Genomic DNA, 12,597 nt, shown 5'->3' with positions numbered 1-12,597 from the left:
CATCAAAAGGCGACGCTTCTGGGAAAGGCACTCGGTGTGCGGATGTACTAACAATAATGACCAACAGAAAATGTTCTTGAACCTGTACATAGTTTATACCATAATGTATGACAACCATTATCAGGTGTGACATGATCACATACTGCATCCCCTACTTGATTCTGTGTGGATGAACCTCCAAGGGCTTTGCAACCCTAGGGCACCTAGCGAGCGAGCCACCAACCTGTGCCCGAGTCTTTTGCAGTAACAGGGCGTCACTGCGCCTATCAACGGACCATTGGGAGCTGCCGGGGGGCCCCACCCCTAAATTCCCATGCTCCCAAGATTGGCAAAGGACCCCCCGGCTGGCTGGAGGGCCCGTTGGTGCCCGCTAAAATTTTCCACACGACATCATCGGCCGTCATAGCCTCCTCGCGCCCAGCAGCTTTCCATCCCATCCCAACGACAGCCTTTGGGAATGAACCACACCACGGTCTGCATATGCTACGCTACGTTACCTGGCTTACCTCCTCACCTCAAAGCCTCCTAACTGGCTCTGCCCCTCGCTGAGACTTGGAAGCTTTTGGCGCGCAGTTGCTCCGTGCCCCTCACCTACCTGACTTCGTTCCTGGCATTTATGCCACCAGCAAAGCTGGCTCCTCCTCAACCTGCTCAGGACGAAACCGCGCAGCCGACCTTATGGCAGAGGAGTCTTAGTTGGATTCCTGGCACTCAACAATTCAGAACGCGAGCCAAGCTCCTGTCCAATTCACGCGTCCCTTTGCTTTATTCTGTCTCCGGCCTGGTCCTCCTCGTCGTTCTGCTCGTTCAGTTCCTCACGTCCAGAGACGTCCAGCCGCGCCTTTGGGCACCTACTTCCTCTCCCGCGTCCGCACCTGATAGTCCTCCACAGCCAACGCCGAACCCGTTGAGCCCGTTTGGTGACAGTGTCTACCGCCAAGAGGCATACTTTGATTTACTGGAACCGGGCACTCAGTGCAGACCCAAGTCTCCGTTCACTTCAGATCTGCCAGTTACACACGCGTTGACCAACATGGCGCTGGAGGCAGAGGCCAAGCGCATGGTTGCACAATTTGAGTACACGGCCGAAGATGTGAACAAGGGTGTAAAAGAGTTCATTCGGGAGATGGAAGAAGGCCTGGAAAAGCAGGGGACCTCCATCAGTCAGATCCCAACCTACGTCACATCCGTCCCCAATGGCACTGAAAAGGTAGGGAGAGAAACCACGCTGCGATTCGGCTAACAGCAGTAGGGCGTCTATCTGGCCGTGGACCTAGGCGGTACCAACTTCCGCGTATGCTCGATAACGCTGCATGGCAATCAGTCCTTCTCGCTGCAGCAATCCAAAGTCGCTGTCCCGCGGGCATTGATGGAAGCAAAGACCGCACACGAGCTCTTCTCCTTCCTCGCCAAACAAATCGAGGCTTTCCTCAAAGCACATCACGCCGACCATTTTGAGACATACCAGAACAAATCTGGCGAGGTCGAATTTTTCGATCTGGGTTTCACTTTCAGCTTCCCTGTCAATCAGGTGGGCATCAACAAGGGGAAATTAATGCGATGGACCAAGGGCTTCAACATCGATGAAGCTATAGGGCAAGACGTCTGTGGTCTGCTGCAGAAGGAGATTGACGCATTGAATCTCCCCGTGAGAGTAGCAGCTCTCGTGAACGACACCGTCGGCACTCTCATGGCGAGATCATACACTTCTCCGGGCAAGACCAGTACGTTGATCGGCGCCATCTTCGGCACAGGCACGAATGGCGCCTATGTCGAAAAGCTGAGTAGAGTGAAGAAGATGAAGGCCATAGACGAGGCAGAGGGTGGTGTTGCTAATTACGACTCGTCTACCGGGCTGATGGTCATCAACACAGAATGGGGTAGTTTCGACAACGCCCTGTCAGTCCTGCCTAACACTCAGTACGATGTGGACTTGGACCGAGAATCTGTGAATCCAGGCATCCAAATGTTTGAGAAACGCGTGTCGGGGATGTTCTTGGGCGAAATTCTGCGGCGTGCGCTACTCAGTCTCTACCAGCACCCCGACGCGGGTGTCGCCTTGTTCAAAGACGTAACGTCACACGACAACGATATTAGGAGTACGACAACCGTGGCTGACGACAGTCCCCTATTTAAGATATGGGGTATTGATACCTCGTTTCTCTCCATTGTCGAGGAAGATCATTCGGACCACTTGCGTATCACCAAGCAGACACTGGAAAAAGAGTTGAAGATAGAAGCCGCCTCAACCGAGGACTGTGTTGCGGTCAAGATGCTTGTGCACGCGATTGGGAAACGCGCGGCGAGACTGAGCGCCGTCGCCCTTGCTGGCGTCATCATCTCCACGAACAAACTACATGAAGACGAGATAGTCGACGTGGGCGTGGATGGGAGCTTGGTGGAGTATTATCCGGGTTTCGAGGAGTACATCCGCGAGGCATTCAGGGAGATTGAAGGCATCGGCGAAGATGAGAAGCGGATAAGAATCGGGCTTGCAAAGGACGGCAGCGGTTTGGGAGCAGCGTTGATTGCACTCGTGGCTCATAACGCAGACCAATCCTTGTAGAAGCATCCAGCAGGCAGACCGAGAGGAGGGCACCTGTATAATTGGGCTTTGCATCGTCCTGGTAGCATTGACAAAAAAGAACCTTTAGGTAACGACGGTGCTTTGAATCGGATTTGACTTTGATTATTGTAATCTGTGCTGGCAGTCTCGGAGTGAGGCCATCTGTTCGGTGGCTAAAAGCTGCGAAGCCTCGAAATATGGATAGCCTCTACTCCGTAAGTTTTTAATTGTGACATCGTGACTCAACCGCCGCCCTTATTCACCAGCAATTCTGTACCAAAGACCACCACCACTTTTTCAAAGATTTTAGACCAATGTTTCCCGCATGAGTTAGATAGCGAGTCTAACTCAAGAGCGCCGCACATTACCCCTTGCTGATATTGAAACAGCATGAGTGGCGACTTGCAGTCATGGGCGCTACCACGCCTGGGCCGTTTGTTGCCTCTGGACGACGACTCCCTCCGGGAAGTGCTCACCTACTCGGCGACGCTGTCCAAGGACTCGGCCGCCGAGCACCTGAAAAACCTGCTGGGTGACTCGCCGCAGGCGCTGGAGTTTATCTCATCGTTCAACGCACGACGGGGCACCATCGCACCGTCCTCAGGTGGCGGCGCGGCAGAGGCACTGGGCGTGCCCAAACCACAGAAGAAAGGACTCAAAAAAGTCAAGCCTCCGCTCCATGCTGCAGGCCCCGTACGTCGTCCCGAAGGATATGGAGACGTCGCAGGCGGTTATACAAAGCACTACGACAGCGACCCAGATTTCGGCGTGGCTCACAGTCGACCAGTGTCGAGAGACGGAAATGCTCCCCCTCCCAAGCCCTCGATGCCGGATGCTCTTCAAGTGCCCCGAACTACGGCGGGTGGGCGGAGTCCCGGTTCCTCTGCTGCCTCGCGAGACACCTCGCCAGGGAGAAACCCTCAGAAGCTTCCTCCATCGGCATCAGGGAATTTGATATCGGACTTTGGGTTTGCCAATGTTCGGTCGAAACAATCCAAGAAGCCCGCACACGCCAGTCACTCCCAACCCCAGTCTGGCATTTCTACTCCGCAGAGGGGTGGTAATACGACAACCACCTCGAGCGTTGCGGACCTCACTGCCGCAATTGCGGCACTGGAGCTGTCTACAAATCCAACCTTGTCAACGCAGAGGAGAAAATGTCCTTGTAATGCCTCGATACACCCACTTTTCACGACAGCACCCAACTGTCTGAATTGTGGCAAGATCATCTGCGCCCTCGAGGGACTTCAGCCTTGCTCGTTCTGTGACTCGCCGATATTAACAAAAGAGCAGGTTAATGCTATGATCAAGGCACTGAAAGAAGAACGAGGCATTGAGAAGATGGCTGTCCACAATGCCGGACAGTCCCTGTCAGGCCGAGGCACGCCCATTTTTGGCGCATCAACTCCGGAGAGTGGCTCAGGCGACGAAGCCTCCTCTGCCGCAGCACGCGCACGAGCGCACAGAGATAAATTACTGGCATTCCAGCGAGAGAATGCCCAACGGACACGTGTCCATGACGAGGCTGCTGATTACGATGCGACTCTCGCCCCGGGGACCACACAATGGATGACCCCCGTGCAGCGAGCTGCCGCGCTGAAAAAGCAGCAGAAGTACCTTCGAGAACTCGAGGAAGCAAACCGACCAGAGTGGGAGAAGCAAAGGACAGTCATGAGCATGAGTATCAAGAACGGGAAACTGGTGAAGACGTTTGAGCGGGAAAAAGCGCCTGCTCTTGCACACGAGAAAGAGAAAGAGAACCGTGCTGGGGCCGAGATGGAGGATGGCGGAGCTGAAGACCAACACCTGTCTTTGGGCGAGACTGGCCGGAAAGGAGCTTTCAGCAACAACCCTCTCCTTGCAAGTGGAAAACTCATCCGGCCAGTCTGGAAGGCCCCAGATGGCAGCACCACGGACAAAGGGAAGGGACGTGAGACAGCAAGGAAGAGTGTCTGGAGGAGAGTACAGGACGACAATGAGGACAACGAGCAATGGATCTTGGACGGAGGACTGCACGGCTACGGGACTGAGACTAGGTCGATGGAGGATCATCAAGAGGGCGGCGGCTGAGCCCGAGTGCAGTTACATACATAGCTGTACGAGGTAATACTCCGTAGACGCAAAGTTACCCCTAGTGCACACTCCCGGCATGCAAGAATAATTTTCCGAAGATGCTCCGGGCACGTGCCAGGTTACTAGCGCTAGCATGCAAGGCACAAAGAAACTTTTGGTGGTTTATGTCACTAACGGTCAAGGAGGCCAAAGCCAAACCAGAGGCGCGCGCCATTTGCATGCAACCCCCATCCACTGTGATCAACCTACGGCCATTGAAACAAGTTTCCTGCAGCATCCCCAAGGTCGCTGTCCGCGTCCTCTATACACCAAGATCGAGTATATCAACCTCTTGCCTCATTTCCAGTCGTCGGGCTGCGCCAGAGATCGACAGTGCCTCCAACTGACACGCGAACCCCTCCCTCGTTACCGTCCCCCGTTTTGTCCTACAAGTCACCCTCGCCCATCCCTGGGATAATGCAGATCATCCAAAGAACCCTCCGATAGCTTCGTACCCAAGCGACCTTTGTTCTATATCTACGTCCGTCTGAGCTTCTGAGAAAAGGGGACTCTTCCCGTCGCTTTTGCGATCAGGCCACTGCGACAGTTGGGCGAGAGTGAAACAACGTCTCGCCCTGTATCCTGAAGACCACCTATCGAACTATGCTGCGGATGGGTAGGTCATTCCGCAGCATAGACCATCGCCTCAATGCTGGCCATTGACACCATTCCCGTGCTGGGGTTCAGAGACATCAATCTTTCTAATATCATGGATCCGGAACTGCCCCCAGCCACTAATACCCGGACTATGCTCCGCCCCGAGGATGCCTCTCGATTGGGACGCCCTTTTCGCCTTGACGACTCCGACAGAACCCGAGCTGCGAGTGAGAATACCAGGATGAATGTTGAAAGAGAAGGAGGGAGTGCCCTGGGTGCGGAGGATTCTTCTCCACAGCGGGAGGAAAGAACGGTGGCACAAAATAATATCGGCCGCGAGCCAACCCTACTGTCTCTTGAAGATACGACTGAACTGTTCCGGAGAAAGGTTGCGGATGCAAGACAAGACACCGAACATGCGCTGGCGGGGAGTGAAGCCGTCAGCGACGCCGTCAAGCCGAAGCTCACATTGGACTTGGGGCACTCGAACATCGCAAGATTACCAGAAAGTGTCGTGGACCTGATCAAGGCCGAGGTCGAAAGGTTATCTCTATCCCACAACCAGATCTGGCACATCCCGCTTCGGTTTTCGGAATGCTCACATTTACGATATCTCAATATTCGGTCCAATGTGTTCCGGGAGATCCCACGGGGGGTGTACAAGCTGGGCCAACTGGAAATCTTGGATATCAGTCGAAACAAGGTCCGGAAGATCTCGAGTGACATCAAAAACTTGAAGTCTCTCCGTGTCTTCTCGGTGGTGCACAATCGAGTGGAAGATTTGCCAGTGGAGCTGTGTGAGATGACCAAACTGCAGATATTGAAGATCGCGGAGAATCCATTGCGGTTCAAGTTGAAGAAAATCGTGGAGGCCAAGGAATCCGAAGTCTCCTTTTCAGAAATGACAGATCACGAAAGAGAGACAGCAATCACCCTGGAGATCAAGCGATATCTGAGAGAGATACATCCCGTCATCACTCCCATTGATGTCGAAGCGTCCCTTCAAGTCGACGAGAGCCCGATGGAGATGACACCAAAACCACTGAAGCGATCGCTGAGCAGCAGGTTTCCCGTCATCCCCAGCACCAATAGTACTGACTCCGGGTCCGAGGCCAATAAATCATCACCGATCCAAAATCTCGCAAATCCACCCGCGGTGCCGACTCGCTCACACTATCGAATGGCCTCTAATACACAACCGATTGCGCTTCGACGGCCAGGTATTGCCCCCTTGATTAGCCAGAATAATGAGAGGAACCGGAGCAACAGCGAAAGTGTCCTCCAAGCGTCCGCCGCGGCTCGGCAAAAAAGGATGGGCATGCTGCGGAAAGAAAAGCCTGACTTGGACAGCATTGACGAGCTCAAAGTGAACCGGAACAGCCATCTCCGAGGATTTAGCCACGGCTCGGTTCTGAAACGTAATGGTGCGCTGTCGTCCCCTGGCGGGAATAGCTCTTCGAGTCCCAGCAGTCCACGCGACCCCAGACGGCACAGACTCGCGTTTGTGAAACGATTGTCGAGCCTGCCGGAACACAAGGTCGAGACCGAATGGGACAACCCCGTCATCGAAGGGGCCAAAGGGATTTTATATGCCCTGTATCAGATCCATCCTCAAATATCCGGTCTGATCGCGGCGATCAGAGGAAAGGACGTGCGGAGGAGCACACTAGAGTTTACCCTTTTCAATGCCTCCACCCATGTCGACCGGCTCAATTTAGCACTGGAAGAAGCTGATGCTGTCGATCCCGGAGACACGGACGCGGTTGAGAAAGTCGAGGATAACGTTCGCACGGACTGTGCCACCTGCATTATGGCCTATACACACGTAACTTCACAGCTGCAGGATAGCGTCAAGAAAATTGTCGCGGGGTCTGATGCCCGTTATGTGCGGACACTGATGCTGCTCCTCTACGGAAGTATGATGGAAGTCAGAAATGCAATTCAAAGCTTTGGGGCAGATGTGAGAGTCACACAGGGTCTGGGTCATAGAAGACAGATGTCCAGTGGAAACGCGCATCCTATTCAGACTATCCCTGAGGAGTTCAGCACTCCTTTGCAGCCGGTCCGAGCAATCACACCCACCCGAGACAGAAATCTTGCTTCCAGACAAGCTGGGAGATTGCGCAGTGACACGGCCATTCAGCACCCAGTTGCCGATAACATCCCAGCATATCAATCGAATCCTGTACCACCTGCAGGTTCGGCTGCCCTCCCGACTCCGATTCACTTGACCGGTACCACTTTGAATGGTGGCACTCTCACTGGCACATCCTCTACCTTTTCAAATAGTGGCACTCTCACCTCTGTTTCCAGTTCTGGGTTCAGATCACGGTCCGGGTCACGCACGGCGATGACGATGAATGGCTTCACCTCGTCGTCGGTAGCGAGTACGCCGCGGTCAGGCGAAGCCTTCAGCCTCCCGCCCTCGAATTCTTTCGCCGCTCGAGTCAACCCCATCACGGGTCTCACTGATGCCCAAGAGGAAGTCGTGTTCGAGCAGATTTTCATCGCCCTAACAAATGCGCACGATGCTGCTTTACGCACCATCCCGTTCGTCAAGGTACAATTTCTGCGATGTCTAGAGGCGGCAGAAGAGAACCGACAGCCGAAGGCGATGCACGATCTCTGGTCGACCCTGGTCTATCGCTGCAAGTTATGCATCGAGATCAGCGAAGCCCTCCGAATTCGACTCACCAACATGCGGCTGCAAGACCCGAGCATTCATATCGTCGTCGCAGGTAGCGGGCGAAATGACCCTTCACTGTGGCTCCTTTGCAAGAACTTTTTGATGAGTTTCATTGAGCTTCTGACGGAGATGCGGATCGCCAAAACCCAAAGGTTGCTGTCCCAGGAGATCATCACGATGTTGAGGCCCGTCCAGAAAGCGAGCCGTGAAGCAGGGAGGTTGATCGAGACGAGTCCCTGGCGGTACTTGACCGATAGTGCTGCAGCCGCGATGCCACCGCCGAGCGTCTTCGGTGCCAACTCAAGCCAAGCGCCCAGCGCTGTGGTCAACGGCAACGGATATCCCAGTAGCATTCACGCAACACTCACTACCGGCAGCAATCCCTCACCGTATCCACCGAGCGCGGGCTCCTCTCAAATCTCGAATTATCCATTGCAAAGTCCATTCCCTCCTCCCCTCGTTCCCGTCCCGCCGATCCCTGGTCTCGCTTCGGCGAACGCGCCAAATACAGCAACAAGACAAATGGTCAACGGCAGCATCCTTTCGATATCCTCCCTGTCCCTCGGCTCTGTGGGATCTGCGAATGCTGCCGCCACAAATGGCATCAGCCCGGTCTCGGTCCCGCTCCCGGCGACACCGCTCTCGGCCGCCCTCGGACCTGCAGCCCAGGCAACGGTGCCGACGAACGTTCCGAGTGCAAATGCAAGCTCGAATCCTCTTGCAACACCAACAACTTCGTCGGCACTACCGACGCCTGTGGCGGCCATCCCGAGCACGCCGGCGAGCGCGTACGGAGATTCTTTTTTCCGCGGCGATGTATTTCAGAGGGCGGACAGCCTCTTGAGTATGCCGCAGATCGGGGGCGTGAACTTTCTGAACAGGCGGTGAAAGGTCAACTAAGCAATGAGGCACATGGGCTCCGTCACGTCGCAGGCCGCGATCGCCGATGAAATAATGGGAAATGAAGATGAAAGGGCCGTCAGTTTGAAAGGATTCATTGATGCGGAGGATGGAGAAAAGTTATGAATAAGCTCTCTTGTGCCACTGTCGAGCTGCATGTGAACAGGGCGCGCGCCGACATGCCTACCTGTAACCCCTGTCGGCCAGAATCGGGAATGGCCGTGAGTACGCTTTGCTCGCTTGCTTGCTTAAGGTGGGACACCTGCGCGAGAACGCCACAGGGTAACATCACATGGGTATAACCTGTATCTCTAACTGAATGAACTGTATATACTCTTTGCTACCACTACGGGGCCCCCTCTGCATCGCTGGCCGAATGAACGGGTGGGTTGATGGATTGACGGATTGATGGATGGATATGTAACCAAAAGAAACTCTGAAAGATTACCTCACCTCCCTTGTCCGTCTTCTCATTTTTGGACAATGCGTGTGCGGTGGATGATGAGATGGGGCAGAAGGAGAAGCCAGGGAGGGAGGGTCCCGGCCGGGGTGCGGGCGTGGCCAGGGGTCTTCAAGGCAAGGCAATGCCCTGGTGGTGGAACCATCCATAGGCAAACCAGACAGACAGAAAAGGAAGGCAAAAAGCGAGAAGGCATAGGACCAGGTTACCGAGGGGGTAATAGAGCGCGAAAGAGAGATTGGCAGATGGGAAATATACACGAGGTATGCCTATTGGTTCTAACCTGGACGGACCTACAGTATGCTACAGCATGTGGTCCTCTTTCCATGACCCTCCCTCCCTCACTCCCTCCCCTTCCCCACATTCTATTCTGGTCTTTTCCTTGCTTGCTGGACGATAAGCTGAACACGGGAGTATGTAATTGGATTGGATGGATGGATGGCTTTCATTGACCACCAACGCCACCTACCAGCTACCAACGCCACCGCCACCGACACTGGCTGGTTGCCTGGTCGGTCGGGAGGCAGGTCGGTGCAGTAGGTAGGTTGGTATGTAGGCATGTAGGGCTGGCTGGTGGTAGCCCAGGAAGGCAGACAGGCAGACAGGCAGGTGCTGTACCCGAGATAGGTAACTAAAGTTACTGAAGTGAGGCGAAGGGGTTTTGTCGGCCTCGGGTCCAACGAGCCCTCTCTCTCTCTCTCTCTGTCTCCCTCTCTCGCACGCACCGCGCCCTCTCCGCTCGCGCGAAAGCATACGGAAGAAGACGGGGGACGGGATGTGGTGTCAATGCGATTAGATTATAGCAGCATAGCGCGGGTATGGGTATGCATATAGTACCAATCGGGGAGGGATGTGGGATACTACATACAGGACGGGGAGCCGTGTAGCTCACGAGGAGTTGATTATTTTTTTCCCAATCGCCACTGCTACTGTTACAATCACTATCATTACAGGATTATTGATTAACTGACTGACTGACTGACTGCAGCAATCGTAAACCATCCATTATTCCCCTGTCCATGCATTCATCACCTTCAAGCCAAGTGACCGGAAGAAGGTGGCGACCGCAATCCATCCATCCCTCCCTCATTCTCTCTATTTCTTAGTAAGCTCTCTTTTTCTTTGGACTGGACAGGCCTGGAGAAGAAGAAGAAGTCCCCCCCACCACCCGAAAAGAGGTCCTCCCACTCAATACTTGTGGGCCAGCTAGCTGTTTGGTTTGCGATCTCGCATTCGGCGTCTGCTGGCATCCTCGGAAAAGGAGGAGGAGGCGAATGGCTCCGGGTTTGTTCGCAGACTTCCCAAGGCCAGCTCGTGCGAACGAACTCTTTGGCTGTTCGTGCATGGCCATATAACGAGAGAGACACGGGAGGCCATTTGTCGTCCTTCGCCCGACGGAGTCTCTCGCGCATTTGCTTGCTGTTCTGTGACGAGCGTGGTGCTAGTGGCAGTGGTGTACCACCTCCCCTCCAACGAACTCGGATCTTGCTTTTCCCTTAACGACTGCAGTCCAACCCCAAGTCTCTTCGTCCAGCATGGCCAGCCCATTAGCTCATGTCGCCCAAGATAATGTATATATGGTGTAACACATAACTGTCTCGAGGAGACCCACCCTCTTCCTGGCCGCGATGCAATTTGGCCAACCGGCGGCGTAAGTGTCGTACTGTAAAAATGGTGGCGCTGCCTGCTCAGCGGCTGGCTGACGTGGGACTTCTTCTTCTTCTTCTTCTTCTAGATCAGGTCGTAGGTAGCAATCGATGTTCCGGGGGCCGCCGCTGATGGAGAGTGAGTGAGTGACGGATTGACTGACTGATTGGTGGCAGACATGGCCTTTCCTTCTGTCTAGGCAGGACCGTAGCTTGCTTCCGACACCGCTGTCCGTCGTCACCTGCCAATGTCTTGTAGAATGGCTGGTAGTAGAACAAACGCCCGCCCCCAAACATCGCCCACCCACTCAGATATAGACAACAGTACAACAGGGTGCGTCAGGGGTCCAGTTTTCCAGCCCAGCAATGCGTGTGCCGATATGGATATTTTGTATTTCCAGCTGAAATGATACTCGATATTGGCGAGTGAAGAACCCCTCTTGCCTGACTGCCCGCATGCCCATCTCTTGCGGGCGCTGCTGCTGAGCTGCCTGCGACGAGTAACCATCCAGCGAGCCCATGATGTGTTCCCTGACAGCACGAACTTATGCATGTATGCCAGCCAGCCTCCTGCCTGCCTGACTGTCTGCATCAGGGCACTCCCAACTTGGTGGACAACATCTCATTCATTCCTAGATCTAGAGCATGCTCGGCTTCTTGCTCGCACAGCAGAAACTCGTTCACCACGAGCGGGTCGTTGTTGCAAATGGACAGGAAGGAGTCGGCGCTCGCCTGTGGCGTGGGGGAGGTGGTGGGAGTCTGTCGGGCGGAGAGCATTTGGATCAAGGACTGGTGTTCCCGCTCGACCCGCTTGTACTTTTCGTCCAGGTGGTTGTAGTTGGCTTGAAGGGTGAAAAATCGCTTCTCGAGCTGGGCGACGTAACGTTTCTGTCGTTCCCGGTGCGCTCGTTGTGCAGCACGATTTTGGGCACGTCGACGCTGTGAGAAGGAATCAGCGGTCATCCTGACTTGACGTGACAAACGCTTGATGTGATCTCAGGTTGACGTACCTCCCCCGGAATGTCAATGACCACTTCAGTTATGGGCGAATTTCCATCTGACGCGTTCTTGGTCCGCTTCTCATTTGCCGGTGGTGACGATCCCTCGGCTTCGAGCAGCCCACAGAATGACACGGAACTTGCGCTGTGGCTTCTCGAGGTGTCGGATTCAGTCTTTAAGAAAGAGATGTCTTAGCAGAGATGTCCCTGGTTGGAAGAGGGCTAGGGGCACACAATACCACGTCAAAGAGAAGCCTATCCATGACTTCGGTGTCAAACAAGTCGTAGTCCTCGTCCAATGATGCCCTCACTGGCAGACGCTTAGCGTGACCAGAGTCAGAACCCCGTTGCCTCGGCAGGTGGTCGGCCGTGGTATGGTTCCAGTCATACGGGAGGCCTGCCCATGTATCAAGAGTGACGGGTTCAAAAAGACCTTGCGATTCCATTTTCTCCCAGTTGGCTCTCTCAGAGTTGGAGGATTGTGTAGACAGAGAGGAGATAGGATCTTCGACGCTATATCCTGTGTTTTGCTGATGGTGCAATAGAGGGCCGGCGAATCAATATACTCTGATCTTGGGAAACAAGCGGCTAATTGCAGCCGAAGTGGGCGAGTGCCAATCCAATGGTAAATC

The 12,597-nt window shown here is 54.4% G+C and overlaps 4 protein-coding genes across 4 annotated transcripts; 3 read left to right on the top strand and 1 right to left on the bottom strand.

The window, feature by feature from the left end:
- Nucleotides 1-616: 616 nt before the first annotated feature.
- AYL99_03563 (hypothetical protein) lies at nucleotides 617-2,566 on the top strand (the record flags this gene model as incomplete). The annotated part of the gene is made up of 2 exons (XM_018835077.1): nucleotides 617-1,210; nucleotides 1,253-2,566. The coding sequence occupies 2 exons, from the start codon at nucleotides 617-619 to the stop codon at nucleotides 2,564-2,566; spliced, it is 1,908 nt and encodes a 635-aa protein (XP_018694727.1).
- A 390-nt stretch (nucleotides 2,567-2,956) lies between these two features.
- Nucleotides 2,957-4,636, top strand: AYL99_03562 (hypothetical protein; the record flags this gene model as incomplete). The annotated part of the gene is made up of 1 exon (XM_018835076.1): nucleotides 2,957-4,636. The coding sequence occupies one exon, from the start codon at nucleotides 2,957-2,959 to the stop codon at nucleotides 4,634-4,636; it is 1,680 nt and encodes a 559-aa protein (XP_018694726.1).
- Nucleotides 4,637-5,327: 691 nt separating this feature from the next.
- AYL99_03561 (hypothetical protein) lies at nucleotides 5,328-8,849 on the top strand (the record flags this gene model as incomplete). Its single annotated transcript, XM_018835075.1, has 1 exon — nucleotides 5,328-8,849. One exon carries the CDS (start codon nucleotides 5,328-5,330, stop codon nucleotides 8,847-8,849), a length of 3,522 nt encoding a protein of 1,173 aa, XP_018694725.1.
- A 2,709-nt stretch (nucleotides 8,850-11,558) lies between these two features.
- AYL99_03560 (hypothetical protein) lies at nucleotides 11,559-12,411 on the bottom strand (the record flags this gene model as incomplete). The annotated part of the gene is made up of 3 exons (XM_018835074.1): nucleotides 11,559-11,906; nucleotides 11,978-12,139; nucleotides 12,205-12,411. 3 exons carry the CDS (start codon nucleotides 12,409-12,411, stop codon nucleotides 11,559-11,561), a joined length of 717 nt encoding a protein of 238 aa, XP_018694724.1.
- Between the last annotated feature and the right edge of the window lie 186 nt (nucleotides 12,412-12,597).

Source organism: Fonsecaea erecta (assembly GCF_001651985.1).
Source record: "Fonsecaea erecta strain CBS 125763 chromosome Unknown Scaff3, whole genome shotgun sequence".
Classification (NCBI taxonomy): Eukaryota; Fungi; Ascomycota; class Eurotiomycetes; order Chaetothyriales; family Herpotrichiellaceae; genus Fonsecaea; species Fonsecaea erecta.
Note: the sequence above shows the minus strand (reverse complement) of the source record. Positions and strands in the feature narration are given on the sequence as shown.